This window comes from Ptychodera flava, chromosome 4 (genome assembly GCF_041260155.1).
Source record: "Ptychodera flava strain L36383 chromosome 4, AS_Pfla_20210202, whole genome shotgun sequence".
In the NCBI taxonomy this organism is placed as follows: Eukaryota; Metazoa; Hemichordata; class Enteropneusta; family Ptychoderidae; genus Ptychodera; species Ptychodera flava.
Genome location: NC_091931.1, coordinates 5,734,745 through 5,761,399, shown reverse-complemented (window position 1 = coordinate 5,761,399; position 26,655 = coordinate 5,734,745). Strand labels below are relative to the sequence as shown.

General features: G+C 38.2%; 1 protein-coding gene across 1 annotated transcript; it reads left to right on the top strand.

Annotated features, from left to right (window-relative positions):
- The first annotated feature begins 362 nt into the window (after positions 1-362).
- On the top strand, positions 363-26,181 carry LOC139130788 (endonuclease 8-like 3). The gene is made up of 9 exons (XM_070696579.1): positions 363-474; positions 2,764-2,870; positions 3,609-3,743; positions 4,719-4,896; positions 5,457-5,492; positions 5,767-5,841; positions 7,233-7,399; positions 11,804-12,497; positions 25,747-26,181. The coding sequence occupies exons 1-9, from the start codon at positions 382-384 to the stop codon at positions 25,909-25,911; spliced, it is 1,650 nt and encodes a 549-aa protein (XP_070552680.1). The 5' UTR covers positions 363-381; the 3' UTR covers positions 25,912-26,181.
- Positions 26,182-26,655: the final 474 nt, after the last annotated feature.

Here is a 26,655-nt window from a genome sequence, read left to right as displayed (position 1 = left end):
ATCTAGGGCAGCTGTACATTCTGTGCGTTTGGTTTTAAAAGTAGACGATTTACAGCAAAAGCAACCATGCACTGCAAGGCTTTACTTTTCTTGGTCCATTCCTCAAGCAGATAACTTTCAAATTTGTGGTATTTGTAAAACAACTTCCATGTGCTTTGATACAGAAACGAAATTGGTCTGAAATAGTACATAATGCAGTACATGGTGTCTGTGATTGAAATATCGTTTTGGGAAAATATAGTACACAAAGGAGCAGGTATGTGCAGGTACGAGTTTGGTGGTGAGGGCCAGGGCTGACGTAGTGCCAACGTAGTGCATGTATCGTTGGGGGCGCCTTTGCGTGCGGCAAATTTGAAACTCGAAGCATAGTACATAAACAAGATGGTGGAAGGACCCGGGTGCAAGATCAACGGCGAAAGGCTGGCCAAAATTAAGGGCCAACAAGTGAAACAAGTTGATTGCTCAGTCGCCAAGGTAGGTAACTATCGCTGGATAGTCAACGTATGGAGAGAAGTTCTCCGCATTCGTCCCTTGGTTCGTGTTGTTGGTAGGAAATGGTAGACTGTAGAGCAACACGTCGAATGCGGCCAAAAATGAACCAACGGATCCGCATGGATATGCATGCATCTGCAGATGCAAACAGAGCTACGGATCGTAGCAAGGGGTAACGGAGAACTGATGCACAATTCTGTTTTGACTAGACTCATTTTACCACACAGTCGGAATCAAATAGTTGTAGAATGGGTTCCGAGGTGCATGTATCAGTGTATAACTACAATGAAAGGCGCGTCGCAACCTACACAGTGTACAGTCCTTTCTAAAATGTTGTTTCGTGTGGTTGTGGAGGTTACCGATCTGAGAAATGCCATGAGTAACGGAGAACTGATACTCGTTTTAACAAGCTCATTCTCCAACGCAATCTGAATCCGTAGTTGTAAAACAGATTCTAAGGTGCAAGCTGTAAATAATCAGCGATGATCTTGGTAGTGTATCCTTGCATGGGCTGTCAAAATACCGCCATAGTGGGTGTGTACGCGCTACATGATGTGGTGCCCATCATTCCATGTCAGTAATATGACAGTATTTCCATAAAGGCAGCCACAGTCACTCGTGATCTATTCCGCTCTCGGACTATACGCCTATAGACGTGTGTATATATGCCTGAGAAAAAACCAAGTCAGGAAATCAAATGGCTATTTCCTACAGGGATTATGCCACCATGTCATCTTCGACGTTTGATTTTACTGTGAAAAGTAGCAAGTTCATCTATCATGTAACCGTCGATCGATCCCTATTTCTCAAAATTCATACCTGGTACTTAATTTGCTTCAAAAACGCTCGTTTCGTGTGATTTTCGGCCGAATTGGACGGGCACATCGCTAAAACATAAGAGTGAGCAACATTCCTGTCACCTTACAGTGGACGTTGAGCACCTCCACTTTACTGGCGTTAGCGCCGCGTACCCATTAGGGGTAACTGGAAGGTTGTTCACGCCTTATGTTTTGGCAAGGTGTCTTCTGAACTCCGCCGAAAATCACATGAAAATTCATACCTGATACTTCATCTGCTTACAAAATGCTCGCGAAAACATAAGCGTGAGCAACATTCCAGTCACCCCTCATGGGTAGGCGGCGCCAACATCAGTAAAGTGGAGGTGCCCAAGAGGTGACCGGAATGTTGCTCACGCTTATGTTTTGGCGATGTGCCCGTCGAATTCGGCCGAAAATCACACGAAACGAGCGTTTTTGAAGCAAATTAAGTACCAGGTATGAATTTTGAGAATGATAGGGAACGATCGACGGTTACATGATAGACGAACTTGCTACTTTTCACAGTAAAATCGAACGTTGAAGATGACATGGTGGCATAATCCCTATAGGAAATAGCATTTGGTTTCCTGACTTGGGTTTTTTCTCAGGCATATGTACACACGTCTATAGGCGTATAGTCCGAGAGCGGAATAGATCACAAGTGACTGTGAGGCAGCGCAGAGATTCTGCAAACTCCATGGTATTTCATACCTGTACAACATGTACTTGCTATAACAATTGTAAACTCACGAATCATATCTACATCAAACTGTTTTGGCACGATTGGTTGGTTAGGCCTCAACAAATGGCAAAGGCACTGGATAAAAATAGAAAATACACGCTTCTCAGTCCATATAACATCACAAATTAGAAGCATCTATAAAGTCCATCGCACAACCACAGTCGACTGTGAAACAACCCTCTACAGTCACTTTTGAATAAGATACAAGGAGTAGTCTGTATGCTTTATTCACAAGTGACTTCACAAGCATCATCAATCTCCCTCCTTTTCTGTTGAACATGGCATTTCACCAGTGTATGCAACTCTGATGTTCAGATAGCTGTAAAGTTGGAAAGTTGATTGAGTTGATCTTTAAGACCATGGTTTTGTAATTTGTTGTTTGTATCCAGTATTCCATATCCAGAAATGGAGGCATGGAAACAAACCTGGAAGGGGAGCATTTTCAATAATCTAATGAAGAATCTATGCTGGCAAAGAAAATGTTTAAAAGTTTAACCATGTTGCAAACTAAGCATTGATCACATCATTTATTTGATAAAAATGCATGTACATTTATTATTATGTCAGAAATCAGCAGAAAAGTACATGCATCTTGGCTAGTAACTATGGCAATGTGCAATAAAAGCAATAAATGTTAGTTTTTACCAATATTCCCCTTGTTTATATATCAAGTGATGCTACTCTCATCACATTTTCCGTACCTTGCAACAGGGCGATTCAAGAAAGCCAGATATCACTGCTGTTACTGGACAGACCATCACTGACATAGAGACCCTTGGTAAAGAATTGTTTATACACTGTGGAGAATATTGTATCAGGTAAAACATTTCTCAAATTCAGTAAAAATAGTAATTACGGATATCAATTGGGATTTAATATGGCTAGTTTTCAATTTCACAACATACGGCATCCAGTCGCCTAGTGCAGAAGCAACAGACAGAAGAAGTGCTCTTAAGTTTGTTCTTTACACAGATATAAGTACAACTGTGAATTCCCTTGGAAAAAGGCAAATCAGTGACTTGGAATCCCATTGAAGATGTGTGAAACACCTTTAATTAACCTTTTCACCCCCAATTCCCTGTAAACAGGTCCACACTCACCTTTGATAACAATGGATTTGGGACAAACCATGGTGGTGAAAGGGCTAACCAAATGATTCTCCACAAGGGGACTTTGAGGGATGAACCATACCACCCCCACTCCCTTTTTTAGCAATCTATTCACATGTTATTAACCAGACAATAGTTTTTTCACAACAAAAGAATATGCAACACCTATGTAAATTGGCCACCCACTGATTGTCAAAGCTGTTGAGCACACTCACTGAATCCACTTTGAAATAAGCTAGTTGTAGAAAGAATATTTGACAATGCAACTTACTCTCACATTTGAAATGTTTCAAATGTGTTCATGTTTAGTTAAAGCATCCATTAAAAAAACCAATTTCTAAGATGGGTGCGTGTTTCATTCACACACCTCAGTAACTAAATTGAATGATAAAACCTATGTAATAGAACCTTAGTTGTTACTTTCTATTGTTTGTTATCTCTTCTCAGGGTTCACTTTCTTATGAATGGTTCACTAAGGATTTTATCACACCATGGAAATATGAAGAGCAGATCAGAAATGACATTGTCATTACAACTGACCAATGATACAGTGGTGATCTATGATTCTGCCATAGACATCAGGTATTGTCTTTTGAAGTTTGGTTATTTTCACAATTTCTCTCATGGAAAAATTATTTTGAAACCATTTATTTATTTATATATTTATTTATTTAGTAGTACCCATCAACAGCGCCAAACAGCAGCCACTTACAGATGAGAGAGTCATCTGGGTATCATGTAACAAGTGTTACACTCCTCTAAACTGAAATATGTTTTGATCATAAGTAACAAGAATTCTGATCCTACCTTGTTTCTATTTGTATCACAAAATGACATTTACTCTTTTATTACAGTCATGGTGCTTGAACTGTCTTTCTGCCAAGCTTACCTGTCATTGTGCCAAGTTGGCTAAAATCAGTAAAACATAAGTGTTCTCTCATAACACACTTCAGTGATTTCTACATCTTTGGAAAATAGATGAGCGATGAGCAGCTCTTTTATATAATATATAATTTGCATATATTGTGTTATGCAAATGCATGCTTCTTTTATGTAGTTATTAAAATATTGTATAGATTTATCCAAACCATGTGTATACAACTCTGTACTTCAACTGACTGCATATGTCCTGTAAAACATGTCACTGACTTGACAATTTGGGAAAAACCCTGAAATACATGGAATTCATAATTTTCACCGGCTTATCTTGCTAACATTTTGATCACCGTGTAGCAGGGAATTTTACAGACACAATCCAGTAGCATGTCACAAGTGATGTTTTGGGGACCTTGTTTTTACACATTTTATTTTTTTTCACCCACTTGAACGTAAAAGGGATCTATTACTTAATGCCCAAAGGATAGACCATACAACATACAAGTGCCAAAAATGGCAACATATTCAAAGACAGTCTAATCTTTGTCCAATTTTGACTCTAATTTCTGGAGACTTTGACAATATATAGATACCCATACAGTTATATGTGTAACAGAGAACTGGTACCTTCTAACTAACCTTCTAACTTGGATTGCATAATTTGTGTCTCTAATTCCACAGGATCAGTGAGGAATGCCATGCCAAGGTTATTAGAATGAGAGACTTGGATATTTGTTCAAAGCACTTCAACTTCAACCATGCAGCTGCCTTGGTGTCAACCCATGAAGACAGAATGTTGTGTGATGTCCTGTTGGATCAGGAGGTCTTACCTGGAGTTGGCAACATTATCAAGAATGAGGTATTTGCTCTTTATTTGGTCAGATTTTCCAGTATGCTTACTTTATCTACAGCATTTCTTTCACCATTATTAAGTTTGGTGCCAATGCAATGTCTATAGAAATGAATATTATACTGTCAATCTGAATGAAATCAGCTGTAGAGATGTGCTTTGTCTTTGTATGTTTGCTGTCCTTGCCTCTTGACATAGAAGGCAGCTTGCTCTACATAAAAGGAAGTCTTTTGAGTACATGTATGCCAATATTACAGTAACAGTCGTGACCATTTTAAAACTTGACCATATTACGGGCACATAGATAAGCCCCATTAACAGAGGCAAACTTCCATTTTCCATTCTATTAGTTATTGCCCTATTGTCTTTCTGTGCATCAATAATTATTCAAAATGACTCGGTCATCATGTGGATGAAAAATAAAAAATCAATTTATGGTTTTGCATTGTGAAATGCTTTTTCCTTCGCGTACTTGTAGAACAGACTTTTCTGTTGAAAATACTGGTATAGGATAAATGTAAAAAGTAAAATGTTATTTAAGTGTCTCTTTACCATTTCCATTTTATCAGGCACTTTTTGACAGTGGCTTGCATCCTGCATTGAAGGTGAGTAAGTCTTTGAATACAAGGTATTATCACCTAGCAAGCTGGATTTTAGAAATTTTAGTAACTGATACAATTACCGCTATATGAAAAGCATCTTGTCATCCTGTTTCTCCCTTTTATCAAACTGAAATAACCACTCACTGCCTTCACAGGTAAAACTGAACATTTGAAATCCTGAATCTTATTCCTTCTTTTGTTATCTTCTAATTTGTCATACAATGTAGTTCATCTGTATCAATGTGATCAATGTGGGTTTTTTTCATACACTTTTCAGGTATCCTCTCTCTCACCTCAGTTCATCAACCATTTACTGAAAATGACCAGAGATTTTTCAATGCTGTTCTATCAGGTAAGAAACTGATTTATCCTAAGAAATTTCATTGAGATTTGTAGATTGTAAGTTGGTATACTAGTACTCAACCTTTTTTTTTAGATGAGAAATAATGTTGGTTTTTTTTATTTTTTTAAGTCTAAAGTTAGTATGACTTTAGGGTGTGTACATATATCTACTGCTCGGCAGTTAATCTAAAGATTTAAGCGATGTTTTGAAAATGCCTGTGCTATTTATTCAGGTTTAAAGTCATATTTTTTAAAATCAACTTTGGCTTTAATTCTGATACAACAAAATACACCAAATTTGTAGAATTTACCATCTTTAACATTGTGCCAGTCTTGCATGGTGATTGTCAAGGAAGCGGAAAATTTTCCATGCCATGTACAGGATGAATAATGTCAAAGGGACAGATAAAGAAACTGTTTTTGATATCAAAATGTTGGATAGTAATTCCTATACAATCTGCCCCCAAAACACAATATTGAGCTTGAAATGATTGTAAAAGACTTCATATATCTCTGAAAGAATTTTGAAAAGACTGGACTAAATTGTTTTACAAACATGCCCATCTGACACATTTATTTATCAATTATGTAGCTACAATATATCAGAACAGGAGAACTTGACTCAAAGACGTAGAATTTTAGAGTGGTTTCTAAATTTGTCAGGGACCATGTTTGAGTCAAGTACAGTTACAGTAAGCTCTGAACAGAGACAATTCATTATTATTCATTATTATTGACAAATACAACTAAATAGTTTTGTGATACACTCCTATAACGCTGAAGGGAACTCTGTTTTGATTTTGTCATTTCCAGAACTACTGCTTGAAGAACTTAAATCAAGCATGAATCGCTCAAAATTGATGGGAGCATAATAAACTATGACTGAAATTTTTGAGTATCGTATCTGGTTATGAAACATACATTGTGCTGCCAGACAGCCATCATGTTCATGGCCATTCTTCGCACAAAAACAAATTAACTTCTCTCAAAGAAAGTACAGGGTGACTACCTTGTACACACCATGGCTTGGAGTAATATTGTAAACAATCACCATACTGTAGAATAGTAGTAGTGTATGGGTCTGGTATCATAATGTTTTGATACACTGATATATTTCCTCAGCATGACTGTACAAAAATGCATATGAAGGCCTGCTACTTCACAAAATTGATTCAAATAAAGAGTGTGCTGTTTATCACGTGTATACTTCACTCTCCTCCTTCATACAATGTCCATCTTGTATGTTAACAAATAAGAAGATCACTTCTGTATCTTGCTTCACTCTTTCGCTGTGTCCTTCTTGAAGAGCTAATGAAAAAATTGGTAGAAAAATTGTTCCACAAAGTGGTTGCAAAATTTTCATATTTTCCTCCCATAACCCCAAATTTTCTGTCTACACAGTGCAGGAAAACTGGAGATGGTTTGTCAAAATATTGCAAAGTCTACAAAAAAGAAAGTTGTCAACAGTGTCATGGGAAAATAACAACATGCAGACTAGGTGAGAATGGGAGAATGACATACTTCTGTTCAAACTGCCAGACATCTAAAGCAAACTTGAAATCTGTGAGGTAAGATGTAAATAAGAGTAATATCAGTAGAATTAGGTTGTGTAGCATATTCATTTTTCATAGCATATTCATTGTTGTTTGCAGTAAGTCTGATTCGTAGTGTAATAATAAACAAAATTTGCAAAATTATGTCTGTGCAGTTAAGATTAAGAGGTGACATTCCATTGTAGCATCTCTTCAAAGCCAGTTTCAGATTTGTAGTTTTAAGGGATGGTAACATTGTGCGAAAACTTTTAACTGTTGAAGCTGGTAAGAAAGTATCAGCCTATTTGGAAGATGACATAGAACTTTGTCCACAGCTATACCACTTAAATGGAATGGTACATTATTATCCTGCCCAGAGCTAATAGAAAAACTCAATAAAAGTTTATTGGCGTTTGAAATCATTACAACATGCTTGAATTGAAAGCGGATAGACATGAAATGTTATAACATGTGACTGAGCTAGTCCTAATGGTTTTACCATAGTGGCAATCCTAGCATTGAGAATACTTTGCCTGGAGAGGTTAAGCTCTCCTCTTCAATTATTTAAATGAAATTGTATCATCTTTTGAAATGTTATCATGCCCCCCCCCCCCCGGGCATTTGAAGTGTGGTGTGTTTTCTTTATTACTTTGTTAGTCCCCACGGACACCGTCCGGGGGGACTTATAGGTTTGGTCATGTCCGTCCGTCCGTCCGTCGTCCGTCCGCCAGTCCGTCTGTCCGTCCGTCCATTCACGCAGATATCTCAGAGACGCCTGGAACGATTTCGTTCAAACTTGGTACAAGGATAGTACCCTACCTCATACAGATGCACGTCGATTTGTTTCACAATGCCATCAAATTTGGCCGTGTTAGAGGACTTTTTAGTTTTCACCTCCATAGACTCCCATGTATAAGGCAGTCCATAGACTCCCATGTATAAGGCAGTCCATAGACTCCCATGTATAAGGCAGTCCATAGACTCCCATGTATAAGGAAGTCCATAGACTCCCATGTATAAGGCAGTCCATAGACTCCCATGTATAAGGCCAAGAAAAATAAAAATTTAGTTTCTCATCGTATTCATATTGCAAAAAGGATGCAGTGACACAGTTTTTAGTCCCCACAGATAAAGTCCAGGGGGCTCATAGATTGGGTCATGTCAGTCCGTGAGTCCATCCCATGAGTCCATCCGTTCACGCAGATATCTCAGACACTTTGACAAAATGTCACGTGACCTTGGTGACCTTTGACCTTAAATATACATATTTGTCCATAACTCAGTAACCACAAGTGCTAAACCTTTCATATATGGTATGATGGGACACCCTATGACGCCACATATTGTACCTCATTAATTATGTGTATATCTAATTTTGAGCCAGCCAATCTGATTTTGGTATATAGGGATAACTTAGCAATACAATTTTTTGACAAAAATGTCATGTGATCTTGGTGACCTTTGACCTCGATATACATATTTGTCCATAACTCAGTAACCACAAGTGCTACACCCTTCATATTTGGTATGATGGGACACCTTATGACGCCACATATTGTACCTCATTAATTATGTGCATATCTAATTTTGAGCGAGCCAATAGAGCTAGAGGTCTGATTTTTGGTATGTAGGGATAACTTAGCAATACAATTTTTGACAACATGTCACATGACCTCGATGACCTTTGACCTCAAATATACATATTTGTCCATAACTCAGGAACCACATGTGCTACACCCTTCATATTTGGTATGATGGGACACCTTATGACGCCACATATTGTACCTCATTAATTATGTGCATATCTAATTTTGAGCAAGCCAATAGAGGTAAATGTATGATTTTTAGTATATAGGGATAGACTATAGGATAGAAATTTTTTGACAAAATGTCATGTGACCTCGATAACCTTTTACCTAAAATACACGATTATGTCAATAAATAAGTAACCACAAGTGCTATGTCCTTTATATTTAGTAGGATGGTAGACCTTATGACACAGGTTCGTACTCTCACTCGTCCTCGCAAGCTCTCTCTCCTGTCGATCTCGCTCTCCGTATGGAAAGTCCTGGAAAGTCCTGGAATTTAAAACCACTCCTGGAAAGTCCTGGAAACTCCTGGAAAATCAAAATTTACTCCTGGAAACTCCTGGAAAATCGCTAGTTACGATCGCACGAGAACGGCCAGATCGTAAAGGCGAGAGTCAAAGAGTAGAATTGTCGAACGTCAAAATCGTTAAAATGTGAAAAGATGTTTTGCGACAGGTGGGGAGCCCTCCTGAGACAAAATTTGGAAAGCGTAGTAGTGTTTCTTATAATGTCGTAAAGGGGTATCCTTGTACTAGTGTGGGCGAGACCATGTGTATTCCATGATCTACGGTTTTGCACGCACGTACAGTGACATCGAAGTATGCATGAGTAGCTTGTGGAGGGACCGTGTTGAAATTTAAAGCTTGTTCGGGTCATCAGTCACAGCAATGCCTCCTGGAAAGTGTTTATTCAGCGATCATTGGTTGAAACAGCCCGAGTACATAGGATGGCTGGAGCAGGCACAAGATAAATTCGCGGCAAGATGCAAACTTTGTGAAAAGACTTTCGATGTATCGAAAAGCCTAGCCCTGCGTATGATGCTCCGTGTTCCCGTGGCTCGCCATTCGGTACATTCATGTGAGATATCGCCGGCCTTTGGGCCCTTGACCATGCATCGCCAGCAAACTAATGGTTTTGGACGTCATGCGAACAATTCTTTTTTGCAGTCTGTGAGCGGTTGAGTGATTCGGGTAGGCATAGATTGGAATCGAGTTGATTTCGGCCGAAAGTAGTTAGAAAAGTGGTTTTTCGTGTGCGGTCCAAATTGGGACCGCATGTCTATGGACCTTAGCAGGGCTGTAGTGGGAGGCTTTATACACCGGGAACACACAGCATCGTACGCTGGGCTATGAAAAGACATGCAAAACATCGAGCTCTGGTAGGAAAAAAAAGGAGCAAGTAAATAAAATATTAATGATTTCTTTGCCCGATCTTCATCAAATGTAAAGTCATCGACTAATTCTAAGCCTTCCCCGAGTTTATCTTTCCCGACACCATACTCGCAACTCACAACTGTGTCGTCACCGTCAAAACCTGTCAACTCGTCACTGACTGTATTTGTCAGCAAAATTATGTCTTATAGGCTGAAGTTTTGTGGACAATGAAAACTTTAAAAAAATTAGTGTATGATGCTTATTAAAATTGCACGCTTTATCGTGCAAACACTCCTGGAAAATGGCATTTTTCAACCCAAATACTCCTGGAAAATGGCAAAAAAACGCCTGGAAAGTCCTGGAATTTTGATTTACTTGAAGTGTATGAACCCTGATGACAACACATGCTTTACCCGTTAATTATGCCCATGTATAATTGTGGGCAAGCCAATAGAGCTAGAGGTCTGAATTTTGGCATATATGGATTAATTAGCATACAATGTTTTTTTTTCAAAATGTCACGTGACCTTAATGACCTTTGACCTTGAATATGCATATATATGCATAACTCAGTAACCACAAGTTCTTTACGCTTCAATTTTGATAGGATAATAGACCTTAAGATGTCACATCTTGTACCTCATTTATTATGCACATATGTATTCTTGGCTGGCCAATACAGCTAAAGGTCTGATCTCTTTTCCCGATTTAGAACCATAACTTACACATGCCTCTTGTTTCAAATTGGGAACAATAACATACACCTATGTGTCCATAGATCTGAACATATACACTCCAGTGATACTTCTTAATGACCTCATTTCCCTGCCCCATCAAGACTAATACTCCTATTACAAGTGGGGACTATGTCATTGTCAATGACTTAATTTTCTTGTTTCACTTTCCTTTTTTTAACTTTGTTTCAATTTAACAGTCACCTCCCTTTTCGGTTTTTCTCAGCAGTTTTGATGTAAATAGTGTAAAATGTTTATTGCTTGACAACTGTGTAAGAATAGCCATCGGCTCAACAGTCTATAGAGTTGAAATAAAGACAAATATTAATTATAATGCATTAAATCATAAATCATATCCAGATACAAAAGCCATACATACTGCATTATTTTTTTAACATAAAGTAGGACTACTCACACACTGTGTTGACTGAAATGCGGGCCAGAGGTCCATAGCTCATCAAAGCACATAAACATTTCCGTCAAACCAGTCCGAGACTTGAATGGACTAAAGGGCAGGAACAGGTGTTACTCATTCCTAATATGCAATACATCACAACAATGCAGTAATGCATTTGGCAACAATGTACCAATATCTGACTGGATTCAATACAGTATCCTTTTGGAACAATAGACCTATATGCTATTATGTACAACCTATACTTCAAATAACTGTGAGAAGACTTACACATATTGTGTATTCCATCATTTTAAAACTGTAATGACATTATGTTTTCTCTTGTACAGGTTACCATCAAAGAATAGTCTTATCAGCTGGGCTAGAGAAGACATCAGTGTGGAATGGACATGCTCCGTTTGTACGTTAATAAATCCACCCTCCAGGAGAATATGTGGCGTCTGTTCCACTGCTAGAGTTGCCAACAAAAAGATAAATGATAACAATGAGCATGTAAATGAGATACCACAACTGCCAACTGTTTCCTCCAAATCAGGACCTCCAGCAAAGAGAAGCAGAATTGAATTTCTCTCTGATAAAGACCAAAGGTCATTACTGACAAACAGTAAAGATTTGAACAAGAATGAAATCTCACAACAGCAAAATCCATTTGTTGGACTAACAGTAAAAGCAAAGAATTTTTCTTCAACTCCACAACAAGGTGGATCTTTGCCAGCATCTTCCTCAAAGTCTTCCTATAACAGGCCATCTCCTTCTAGTGTTGGACAAAAATCAAATAGGTTATCATTAACTGTTAATGCCAGAAACTTTGGTAATCCAGTGAATGGCCAAAATATCTACACAAGCCCATTAGAGACTCAGACATCAGGAAAAAGGACATCAAGTTCTATGGATGATAATCCATGTTGTCCCCAGCATAATAAAAAATGTGTGATAAGAACTGTAGTGAAGAAGGGAGCAAACAATGGCAGACCATTTTACGCATGTTCAATGCCAAGGGATAGGCAGTGCAGCTTTTTCAAGGTAAGTTTTTGTGCGCAGCTGCATTTTTGTGAGAAACATTCTTGACCCTAGTTGTCACAATGTTAGACTTTCATATTAAAAGTTACTTTTCAAGTCCTTTATCATTTGAGTAATGTGCATGCTATGAAAGGGACTGCTTGTTCACAAAGATTGGACTTTATTTATCCACTTAAAGGGATATAGTCGTCGGAACTGCGCCTGTGCGAGTTTCTTGTTTACAAACAATGTATTTCGTGCACGATATCAAGATGCACCTCATCATCATAGCTGCAACAATTAAACTATACGATGATAGATTATGACAGAGACATGTTTTAACTTTCATCGATCACCATTGTGCCTTGGATACATTGTTGCCATGGGTCGAATGGGTCCCATAAGACCTTTGAGCGCAGTTCCGACGACTATATCCCTTGAACAGTTTCTATGTTTTTAGCCAGTGTTCCATTGCCACTAGATAGGCAAAGTAAAACAGGTGAAAGGTATAAGAAGGAAAAAAGAAAAAAATATTGTTGTGGAATTTCCTATTACTCAGGGGTTTCATTAAGAGCCAGCAGCCGGCGAAGTTGACCGGTTACTCTCACGATTTCGCCGGCTACTTTTTCGGAAATTTGAACTCTTTCATAGCTAAAATATTGTTTACCTTCTGAAATGATACGCACAGATTTCACAAGCTGTGTAATAAAACTTTTCAACGGCTTTCATGTGAAACAAAATTTTGAAGACGAGCGACTACTACGATCGCCTTGTACTACGATGGAGCACGGTCTTGCGTATACTGCTGCAATAAAAATCGGAATTGCAACGGACGATTCTATTGGCTACCTGAATTGCTGATTCCTATGTGGTGACTTTTATATGCGCCAATGAGAACGGGCATACTACACCTGTCGGCCGTCGTTAGCTCGACTCAAAATGGTCAATGAACAAATGAAGACGGAAGCGATCGCAAGGTCAGGCTTCACTGTACGATCCTCGGTGGACCAAGAAACAAGAGAAGGATAATTACGTTGATTTAAACTGTTTTCGAAGGCAATGACCTGATTTTTTTCTCACGAAAAAACTTCCCGGTAAGCCGACGTGCGTTGCACTGCGGTAGGCTTACTATAAATGTGAAGGTATAGGCCCTATAACCAGCTGGACGTATGATATGTACTGCTTTTCTGTCTATCGAAGCCAATAAGAATGTCGCCCAGAGTGGTTAAAATACGATCAAACCTCTAAATTCACTTCAAAACGGTCGTCAGGTTAAATCCAAATGTGAGCTTCTAAACGTACAAATTTTCATATCATATATCAAGGTTCTTACTTTGCACACCCATATAGTCAAATGACCTTGAGGGTCTTTGATTCTATTTGCACTATATTGTAATGATTGTCATGTTATCATTATATTGTTATATAAATTATCCTTTTTACCTCCCCAGTGGTATAAAAGTTCATCTGCAGATTTTCATACCAAACATTTTAAGCATAACAGAATTTTAAGCATAACATTATACATTAATGAAAAGTTTCTCATTTACTGTGCTTAAAATGTGAGTGTTTCATCCAGGATGGCATCAACAAGGGGGATTTTCCCCCTTTACCAGAAAATTTTGGGGGCATTCCACCAGGTCATGCGTTGTACTTTTACCTCTAAGGTGTGACTGGCACCATTTCATTGAGGGGGGGGGGGGGATTGGTCCCCCTTGACAAATAAATTGGGGGTGCCAACATTTCAACAGGGGGGGGGGGGAATCCCCTATCGCCATGTCCAGATGTAACACAGTATAATATCATCTACATATCAAATTTATATCATTAATAATAGTGAATTATTATAGTTTATCTCCTAAAAGCATAGAGGCTCTAAAGACTTGTTTTCTTTGTTCAAAATATCGTCAACATTACCACATATTATCATTTTTAATTATGAATTATCATATTTAGGCTAATCTCCCAGGAAAATGGCTTTTATGATATGAACACACATTACCCTGGAACACTGCTGACAATTCTCCTGAAAATACCAGAAATTCCAAGTGACTGCGAGCTGTTTCAGGATTTCCGGCCTTCGGCTGGAAGGGGGAATACCCCCTACTGGACTCTCCCCCAACGACGACCGCTTTGTGGTCATGGCAGCTGCAAGCCGCCTACTTTTCCATTCTGGCCCCCTACTTCAAAACTTAATGAAACCCCTGTTACTAGCCAAGACATTGACATTATTCAGACTTTTTTGACTACAAGTCTGGAGTCTACAAGCAGTTCTTAAATAGTACCAATGGTTGTTCCATCTTTTGGAATGTTTAGCCCAGAAAGTCATTTTATTTTGAGTTTTTGATAAAAATGACAGAATTTCAAAGCACAAAATACCTTTGGCTTCCCCAGAAGCCAGGAAAAATGTGGTGAGTGTAACCGGGACTGTAGTGCCACATGATTGTACTAGTTTGACACCGAGAAGTTTCATGACAGCAAATGTGGTCATTCTACAGAAAAGAAAAATCAATGTTATGTTCTTAGCCAACAAAAATTGCTACCAAGTCCGTGGTACAATTAATGTCAGTCATAGCACTACGTGGTAGTGATTGACAGTATTATCATGCCTCTAGCCTGGTCTCTTCTTCGTCTTCCCGTTTGGTAATGTATACCTTGGCATGCTTCATACTCCAATTAATGTGAGTTTCAATTGAAGCACCTGTTGATTAAATAATCTTCATTACTACTAGGAAATAGAATTGGCCTGCATCTTGACAGCACATGGTTATCCCACTAGTACATGAATGTCATTACGTGTACATCAAAACTATAGGATTTGATGAACTAAGATGCTACACATATTTCATTAATCTACCATAGTGATGATGATTTCATGTAACAAACTGGTAAACGGTATTAGTGTACATTATCATGTTTACATTTGAAAAGTGTTCTCAATACTTTAAAGGGAAAAAGTCGGCCATTTCTAATGAATTTTGTTTGGTGTGAGATACTACTTATATTGTTTGACATGTCGAGAGATAATGAATGGGTGACCATGCATATATTCGATCCTGGTTTTAGGCACGATAAACGAAACCATTGCAAAAATGAATTAATGGTCATGACCATTAATTCATTTTCGCCATGGTTCCATTGATCATGTCTAAAACCTGGGTCAAATATATGCAGGGTCACCCATTCATTCAGTATCTTTCAACATTTTAAACAATAAAGTAGTATCTCGATCAAACAAAATTCATGAAAAATGGCTGACTTTTTCCCTTTAAAATACAATATCTTGAACCTAAAAGACAAACAAAATGTGTACCTTTATCAGACTAGTCCGTGTGCCAGGTCCTTCCGTAATTTATTTGTGAACCGGAAGCGATTTTACTTCTTTTCCAATCTGTTCAGTAACTGAATTGGACAGAATTATAAAATAATAGTCGCGCCAGCGGTTTACTGACTACGCATGTGCAGATTCATAATATACTATGCGAGTTACCGGAAGTGTACCCTACTTTCACGGGCGCCGCCATGTTTTTTGAGTACTCGTAAATAAACAAATATGAAACGTGCAAATTATTTTTTTATAACATGCCATTTATAAAATATATCTCTCTTATTAGCCAGTAAGTATTATTATCCACCTTGTCGCTGGTACAAAAGATCGTTAATATCACGCATAAAAAATAGAAAAAGGGAGAAAACTGTCGTGCATATGAAAGGGGGGCATACTCAAAGAATGCTGGGATTGAATTTTAGAAAAGCGCCCCCTGTGTCAATAACTAGATTCAAAAATTGCCAGTTTTTAGACTGAACGCTATTCTTTATAGTTTTCAGCTTCCAAGTTGAAGGTGGGCAGTGAAGTTACCATTGCAATGATAATGATGGCATAATACGTCCCTTGTTTAACACAATAGGCTTTTATCATGGTAAAAATTGCCAATTTTTGTCCAACATTTTTACACAATACAGAAAATCTATACCTGCACTGCTGAAGGGTTTGACGTCGTGTACGACAATCTCCTGCTATGGGTAGATATTTCAAATCTATTACATCATGAACAAATCAAACTATTTTTCATGACTTTCCGATGGTTCTATAGATTTATTATTCTATATGACAGTGGTATGACTTCATTGGTTTGACAAGAGTAATTATAAGTCAAAGCAACATTATGAACTTAAATACCAGCAAAAAATGTATGAATATTGCAACTGCAAGAAAACGGTATACATCCAGTAAGGCATCATTTCTGTTATCTTCAGTAGCTTGTTCCACAATTGGACATTACTGACTCAGGGCTGAAAGTCAAGGGGAGAAACAAGAATGAAGGGGAAATACAATTTCTGTTATACAACTTGATAATGAAGTACATGTTTATTTTATATTCACGTGTTTTCTTGTAATATCCATGAAGTAACCCACTGTTTGCAGCTTTGCAGATGGCTTCATACCACAGGTTTCAACTCCATGGCGCATCCATTTGTATAAAAAACAAAACTGCAATTAATACTTTGTTCCATGGCAGACGTCCATGCCTAAAAAAATTACTTTGAATGATTTCACTTTTCCCTAATTTTCTTTGAGGGCACACATTCTCTGATACACATACAAATGCACATGCTCTCCCTTATGCGCATAAATGCACATGCTGGCAACAGTGACAAATAATGAAATGGTAAAACTATCAATATCATGACCACCAATATGCCACTAGTTTCTGTGAGGAAAGATAGAGATGTTCACGGATGATCACGTTCATAATAACAGGAAATATATTGGTTTTACCAACCTGTACTTCATGATATATGAGAAGTTTGCTGTTTGGCAGTGTCAACAAAGAATACCATGACCAACGGTGTTACATTTGTGTGCCATCACAACGAAAGTGGAGACGACCTGCATGGCCCATCATGTCTGTTCTTGTGTATTTCATACTGCCCTCACAACACTGCCTATGTTCTTGAACTCTTGCCACCAGATTGTTGATACTGGAGGCAGTGCACAGAAACATCTTTTCTTCTGTCTTCGCCTCATCGGTCAGTTGAAAATTGTTCATGCCGTCTTCATTCCTGCCCTCAGACTCAAACCTTTTCTGATCATTCTTTATTATTTGTTATGAAGAAACATGATTTCAACCAGCACGTCATAGTTCGATAGCTTTTGTGGCCTATCACCAAATAGATTATGGATGTATAAGACAATGAAGACTGCAGTTCTAGTTTGTTATTGTTGTTCTTACTCAGTGTTGATTTCATTCACAGACTGCCTCAGGGTTGTCAGGAGGGTGGACCCTATTTTCTCTGTCAACCAATGCCATTGTAAACTCAAAAACACTAGAATTCTATTATTTATGATGTGCAAAACTTTTAAAAAGTGGGAATCAAAATCAACAAAGAAGATGGCAAGCATAAAAACCAAAGTAAAATATTTGAAGTTTCTGGCATATACACTAATTACTAATAGCACGGAGGCAAAATTTCAGTATGTACAAACATATACAAAAAGACATGCAAAATTGTTATTTTAACCAAAATACACAATGAGGGGCAACATTTACACTATAAACTATGCTAAATCTGAATAAAATGAAATGAGAGTGGGAAAACCTACAAGTAACAAATGACCTTGGCGTGAAGCAATCAGTGGAATGACCAGCGCCAGCAGAAATACTGGAATTATCATAACTGTTGAAAGCCAGCTTTTGTATACCATGTGATGCCGTGAGTATTAGGACTTGGTGCTAAGTTGTCTGGGTCATACAAAAGAAGGGAAGGCTTACGTTTAGTTTTTGTATAGAAGAAGGGAAGAAAGACACACGTAGACCATAACTTACGAAACATTGACTTTGTGGAAGCAGTACAAATCATGATAAGGATATATGTACCAGTTTCAACACTTTATTTACACTGTGAATAGACTGCATCATCAGTACGAACACTTTGCTTGTTCAAGATTGTTAGTCGACATCACCAAGTCAATAGCTCAGATTCATGGACAATACATCTTGTATATATGTAATTCGTTTTACTGGCACCAATATTTTTCTATTTCTTTTCCCGATTTTTTCCTGTTGTTCGGTAATTGTAATGAAAAAGCAGTAGTGAGTGTTGTTGTCTAAAGCAATTTACGCCTACCATTGGAATCAATCGAGAAGACATTCACATTGTGACAAGAAATGATAATAGACAAAACTTTCATACAAGCATGAGGGTAGTACATACCTGCGTGCTAAAAATCCATGATTAGGATGATTGGTGACAGGCCAGTATGTAGAACAGATTAATTTTCACCTGATCCATGATGTGTGGTGCCATTTAATGCACACGATTATTCACTGTTGATGAATTCTTACTACTGTTGACTACCATGAATTTCATTTCCGTGTCATTATTTTTTTTGACACAGACATTAGATTCAAAGAAAGGTTGGTTGTTGTTATGTGCAGCAAATGCATGTGTACACCATGTTATCTGATGCCTGTCAGGTGAATACATGATTGAATTTCTGTTTTGAATTTTCTCCAATTTTTAAGAATTGTTTCACTTAATTCACCACATCATTTGATTAGCCAGGGATTGTTTAAAGGGACATTATTTGTATCTTTTCATTTTTTTTTCATTTTTTCGATGACTGAAATCCCCGGTCAAATCAATAGGAGACCTAAATTGTGACTATGGACGGCTTCAAGGATATGTAAAACCACCTTCTTGCTCTTTACGGCAAGGTTCAATGCTGGTAAGGGCGTCCGCGCGATTTGAACCAACCGCCATGATTGAACCCCAGCACATGACCAATATTACTACGCATACGTCAACTATCAAAGTGCAGCTAGAACGCTGTGCGGCCGTCTCCTACACACTTATAACTTCAGCACAATGCATATCGATGAGCTCACGGCGCATAAACAAATGCACGTCTCACAAACTACTGTCAAATAGTGAAATAAATATGGCATTTGCTTGCAAGTTTGATTTTAGTATCGATGACACGGACTGTGAAACAAATAAAACCATAAACGCAATTGGGTCAATGGTAAAACTGAAACGATGTCAGATTGCTGTGGTGATAGTGAAACAGGTACGGAGTAGTGCATTTTCTGTGCATTTGATCGTTAGCAAATCTTCATCAACTTTTAAGATTTTTAGGGCATTTTCTTGCCATTATGTTGATTTGTTTTACAAACAGGACATGATCACTTGTTGAACTTGGAAACATCGCACTCGGACTGAACAGTGCACGGTGTAGCATCTGTGACATCGTGACACCGCGCCGAGCGGGTACTGTACTGTCGATTGATACTGCTCGCGATTGGAGTCACCTCTCGATACACAAGATCTGTTCAAATGTTGTTATTCTCTATGCATATCGTGTAATTATTTTTATCAGTTGCATCGCATTCGAACCAAAACTGAGTACATCGCAATGACAGTTGCCTAGACCCTATACATCGCTTACGGCAAAAAGTGGGTTTTGCGTAAGTTTAGAAGCGCACCTGAGCATTGTGTACCTAGCCCTGCATACAGGTCTGTGTGTTCCCGTCGTCATAGTCGGCCTCCTCGCCGTATAACGCCAGGAACACAAAGACCTGTACGCAGGGCTGATCGTGTACCCAGGCACAGTCACTCGTGAGCTATTCAGCTCTGGGACTATTCGCCCCATAGACGTGTGTACATAAGCAAGAAAAAAACCCAAGTCAGGAAACAAAACGGCTATAAAAACCACGCCACGTCACATTCCATGTCCGATTTCACTGTGAAAATTAGCAAGTTCATATATCATGTAACCGTTGATCGTTCTCTATCATTCTCAAAATTCACACCTGGTACTTAATTTGCTTCAAAAACGCTCGTTTCGTGTGATTTTCGGCTGAATTCGACGGACACATCGCTAAAACATAAGCGTGAGCAACATTCCGAGCAGCTCTTGGGTACCTCCACTTTACTGACGTTGGCGCCGCCTACCCATGAGGGATGACTGGAATGTTGCTCACGCTTATGTTTTGGCGAGGCATCTCTCGAACTCTGCTGAAAATCACACGAAACGAGCGCTTTTGAAGCAAATTAATTACCAGTATGACTCTCTTAAGGTAGCCAAATGCCTCTTCATCTAATTATGACCTGTGAGGTGACCGGTAAAATCGAACGTCGAAGATGACCTGGTGGCACAATCCCTATACGAAATAGCCATTTCATTTCCTGACTTGGTTTTTCTCAAGCATATGTACACACGTCTATGGGGCGCATAGTCCAAGAGAGGAATAGATCACAGGGGACTGTGACCCAGGCGAGGCGGGTGTGCTCGAAAACGAAACTCAGTGCGAGTTTGGGATTAAAAATGGGTTGTTTTTGGTGGAGAAACTGCACGCCGCAACCGAGGTACTGCCAGCGATTTGGCACAACCCTGCCATGCAGAGCTAGCTTTCACCCAACAATGTACATGATGTACGTGTCAGTCGCCAAAGCAGCTTCAATCATAGACATTAGAGGCAATATGCTTCAATTTCGCGATCACCTCGACAATAACGTGACTGTCTACTGAAGTTTATCCCTTCATTGTACTCTCTTTTGACATTTCTATGCCCACAGGCTTTGGGCAAGTCTACATATGGAGGTACAAACGACACGAAAAAATCGGCAATTATAGGCCTTGTCCGAGTCGTCGGCTTCTTGCAGCCTGTAGGCATTTGAAATGCCCATTACAAAAATGTGCTCTGTAGCAGCAAAGAATGGTGTATCTAAGAGCAGGATTGGCCGTCAAGATCTCCATGAAAAACTGACCGTCAAAATGTAACTGAGCAAACGGCATCGGTAATAGGGAATCCCGAAAGTGCTACACTGCGCTCTTGACTTTCACTTCGTATGGCTTATTTTTTTACGCGCGGATGCTTACAGCGGCCTAGATAGCAGTTGCAGTGTGGTCTGATCGCAGGTCAACGGTAGCCCACCATTAACCTCTGACCCAAGGTTTTTCTATACAGTGTACGCAAACGGGATAGAAGTTGTCTATGGTCGTTTTTTAGACATATTTCAATAAGTCGAACAACATTATCAACTTCTCGTTTGCAACAATATAAGGTCAAAAGATACAAATAATGTCCCTTTAAGCAGTTGAACGTTTGAATAGGGATAAAAAAAAACAGCATGTCAGGTTGGAAAGTCATCGCTAGATCGCTGTGTTTTATTAGTCGTCCGTGGGGACTTATAGATTGGGTCATGTCCGTCCGTCCGTCCGTCCGTTCACACAGATATCTCAGACATGCCCTGGTCAATTTCTTTTAAACTTTGCACAAGGATAGTACCCTACCCCATACAGATGCACGTCGATTTGTTTCACAATGCGATCAAATTTGGCCGTGTTAGAGGACTTTTTAGTTTACACCTCCATAGACTCCCATGTATAAGGCAGTTCTCCATAGACTCCCATGTATAACTCAGTTCTGCATAGAATCCCATGTGTAAGGCCAAGTAAAATAAAAATTTAGTTTCTCATCGTATTCATATTGCAAAAAGGATGCAGTGACACAGTTTTTAGCCCCATGGATGAAGTCCAGGGGGCTTATAGATTGGGTCATGACCCTCCGTTCACGCAGATATCTCAGATATTTTGACAAAATGTCACGTGACCTCAATGACCTTTGACCTCAAATATACATATTTGTCCATAACTCAGTAACCACAAGTGCTACACCCTTCATATATGGTATGATGGGACACCTTATGACACCACATATTGTACCTCATTAATTATGTGCATATCTAATTTTGAGCGAGCCAATAGAGCTAGAGGTCTGATTTTTGGTATATAGGGATAACTTAGCAATACAATTTTTTTGACAAAATGTTACGTGACCTTGGTGACCTTTGACCTCAAATATACATATTTGTCCATAACTCAGTAACCACAAGTGCTACATCCTTCATATTTGGTATAATGGGACACCTATTGACGCCTCATGTTGCACCTCATTAATTATGCACATATCTAATTTTGAGCGATCCAATAGAGCTAGAGGTCTGATTTTTGGTATGTAGGGATAACTTAGCAATACAATTTTTTTTTTACAAAATGTCACGTGACCTCAATGACCTTTGACCAGAAATATACATATTTGTCCATAACTCAGTAACCACAAGGTGGTACACCCTTCATGTATAGTATGATGGGAAACCTTATGACGCCACATACTGTACCTCATTAATTATGTGCATATCTAATTTTGAGCGAGCTAATAGAGCTAGAGGTCTGATTTGTGGTATATAGGGATACAATTTTTCTTGACAAAATGTCACGTGACCTCAATGACCTTTGACCAGAAATATACATATTTGTCCATAACTCAGTAACCACAAGGTGGTACACCCTTCATATTTGGTATGATGGAAGATCTTATGACGCCACATACTGTACCTCATTAATTATGTGCATATCTAATTCTGAGCAAGCCAATAGAGCTGGATGTCTGATTTTTGGTATATAGCGATAACTATAGGATAGAAATTTTTTGACCTAATGTCATGTGACCACCTTATACTTAAAATATACATTTATGTCAATAAATAAGTAACCACGAGTGCTATGTCCTTTATATTTAGTAGGATGGGAGACCTTATGACAACACATGCTTTACCTCATTAATTATGCACATATCTAATTCTGGGCAAGCGAATAGAGCTAGAGGTCTGATTTTTGGCATATAGGGATTAATTAGCAATACAATTTTTTTTTCAAAATGTCACGTGACCTCGATGACCTTTGACCTTGATTGTACATATATATGCATAACTCAGTAACCATAAGTTCTATACCCTCCAATTTTGATAGGATATTAGACCTTAAGATGTCACATCTTGTACCTCATTTATTATGCGCATATGTATTTCTTGGCTGGCCAATACAGCTAGAGGTCTGATCTTTTTTCCTGATTTAGAACCATAACTTAGACATGCCTCATGTGTTTCAAATTGGGAACAATGACATAGACCCATGTGCCCATAGATCTCAACATATACACTCCAGTGATACTTCTTAATGACCACATTTCCTTGCCCCATCAAGACTAATACTCCTATTACAAGTGGGGACTATGTCATTGTCAATGACTTGTCTCTAAAGGAATGGTTGCCTGTCAATGTACAAGCATTCAACATATACACCGTACGTTCAACTTTTGTGAGTTGGTGAGAATAATTAATCAGATCTTGCTCATTTAAGCTTTTGTGCATTCTGACAAAAAATGTGTGAAAGTCCAGAGTTATGTTGAATGGTCATGAATAAATTAGCATAAATTAGCAGTGCTGGTGGAAAACATGTGGTTGCTCGATGATAAGACCCCCTGATAATTACAATCATTTCATGTTGCTGAACCCGGGCCTTATAATTGGACAAATAAGGTAAAATACAGTGTTTATTACTGTGTATCATAGATCATTTCTACCATTTTGTATTTGGTATGTATGGAATGTGAGCCTTCAATAATTAAATACATAGTGGGTTCTATAATACAGAAAATACACTGAGAAGTTTGAGAAAGTGGAAGCTACATGTATTTTTAGTGTTTTTAGATATTAAAAAACCTTTTGTCAATAGTTTTCAACTATATAACATGCTGAATACGAGTGCCATAAATTATTTTTAGCACATGGGGGAAATTTTGGGATTTTATCAACATTGTAGGGTACATAACTGGTATTTTTTAAGGCTCACATGCTTTACTTACCAGAACCCTGGCCCAATTATTCAATAAGCAAAGGTACGCCTCATTGACACTGATCTGTTTGCATATTATATATGATGTATCTCATGAGAGTATTACTGTCACATCAGCACAGTTCACGAAAAGACATGAGTAGATAATTTTCTCTCTCCTTGAATAATGAGCAGGAGCCATTATTAGTCATTTTTGGTGGGAGATTGAACTTGAAAATCGCATGGACATCGAAGAGAAGTGGAGGTATGTCTCTGGACAACCATCGACTCTCCGCTGATATCTATATACCAAGAGACCAGAGTGAAAAAGAATGTTGGCACTGTCTTTGTCAGCCCTGTATAACAATAGTATGGCAGATTTATATGGTTGGGAATTGAGCAGGAGGCTTGTCACCTGAATGCTGGCATCAGAAGAAATTTGTACTGAAAATACTGGTCACTTCTATGTAGGAGAGTGCCTGGATGGATTCCAGGTATACTGAACGCAAGACACGTCTACTGCAGGCTGAAAGGGCTGTTTTCACAAAAAGGGAAATTTGTCCTATTGTGTGTTGCAGCTTGTATGGTCCCTGTACAGAAATCCTCCAAATCGCTCTTACACTGGCCACCTTTGGCAGTAAATAGTGTCTTCGACACCAATAAAACAGCCCTTTTCAGGGCCACTTCATTCCCTCAGAAGAGAACTACCATAAAAAGTACAGTTGGCTTTTTGGCCTAAGTACACACACATACCTCATGCGCATTTTCACAAGCAGTCTCAAGAAATTATGAAAATACCTTTATAGCTAAACCGTGGCAGTATGGATTCGCCTGTTTTCAGGTTTTTATGGATTGAATGTTATTTATTTCAGGATTTCGTTGCATTATGATATCGTAGGTTATCCGATGTACACCGCAAATGTTTGACCAGTAGCAACTTGTGTGCGTCACTTTGTGATTGATAGCAGTTTGAAATGACAATTCTTCTCTATCTTGCCTATGCTACTGACTGTGTACAGAAACAGATTTTTATCAATAACTCACTTGAAACTGTAAAATAGACAGTATTAGGCTCACAACGCCATGTCCAAAGTATTCAGGAAAGGTACAATGTTGGCACACTTTATTTATCTGTGTGGAAAACATGCCAGTTTTTTGTAGCAGTTGCTCATGTTGCTTCCATGTATCAGTCATTCAAAACAATGAACCCCCACAAAGTTAGGGGGCCTTTATACCGAAAGAATGGCTTTGATACATAATTATTTGTGTTCAGTTTTGCAATAGCAATTCAATGGCAACTGTTCTCTTGTTAGTTTATTGATCAAATAAACAAGCTTAAAATCATATCTGATGTGTATGTACACAAGCTTGTAGAATAGCTATAATTAAATGGAATTACATGTCAAAAAGTAGCAGAGGTGAAGAAAGTTTATATTATTTTTTCTTTCACAGAAATGACATTTTATAAGGTATCTTGGGTCACCATATTCAGAACCTCTTTTTCATACAGCAAATTATTCATCCAGAAAATATTAAGCTTGATTCAGACTACTAGAAAATACTGACATTTAACAAAATTTTCTTTATTTTCAGTGGGCTGATCTTAATTTTCCTGTGTGCTCGGGCCATGGAAAGAGATGCAAGATTCACAAAGTTTTAAAACTTGGACCAAATAATGGGAAATCTTTTTATACTTGTCCACTTGAGAGGGGAAAGCAGTGCAATTTTTTCAAGTGGGAAAATACAAGTAGTGTGTAGTTTTTTCTTGAAAGAGCAAATACCTTCAGAGAAATGCAATTTTCACTTTGACTCTGAACTTTTTTGTTGACCTTTGATATTTTAAGTGGTCAGTGTAACATTTCTGAATGTTTGCATAGCATCTATGTCTAGGTTTAGTCTTTCATAAAGTGTTATGTCAAGAGATCAAAGCCAGTAAATTCTGTCAGACTTTTCCAATGTCTCAAAGTTTGTCATGTCAATGGTTCCCTAATCAACTAAAAATAAAAGTGATGTCCGAGGCAACAGGAATGGTATTAATGTTTTAAAATCTGTTACTATATTGCCAAATGCAAGCAAACATTATCCAAATAATGAGAACATTATAGCAATTGAATTAATATACTACTATTTAAATACAGTGATCGCAATTATGTCATTACATATGATACCTCATTTCATGTACATGAACCAGTAGCATGTTCAATTTCTCTCTGTTTTCAAAACTTATGTAAATGTGCAGGTCACTAACTATCATGTCAATGAACCGCACTTTTGAATCAATGACACAGTTGTCAAACTGAACATAGTTTATAAGTTTATTGGTGGTGATTTTTTAATTGTAACTGAAACATTAAATTGAAAATTTGTGCAAAATAATTAAGGGGTAAATGTGATCATGCTTCATAATCTCATTTCTACTAACTGAAGGGGAACAAATGTGAAGGCATAGACAGAAGAAGTGAGAACGACGTGTAACTGGTGGTATTTAAATATTGTATGAAG

Bases quoted from the DNA above. Each gene is read 5' to 3' on its own strand.
- LOC139130788 (XM_070696579.1), top strand. From the start codon at position 382: ATGGTGGAAGGACCCGGGTGCAAGATCAACGGCGAAAGGCTGGCCAAA. The intron at 4,897-5,456 runs GTATTTGCTCTT...CCATTTTATCAG, and splicing joins GCAACATTATCAAGAATGAG to GCACTTTTTGACAGTGGCTT. The intron at 12,498-25,746 runs GTAAGTTTTTGT...CTTTATTTTCAG, and splicing joins GGCAGTGCAGCTTTTTCAAG to TGGGCTGATCTTAATTTTCC.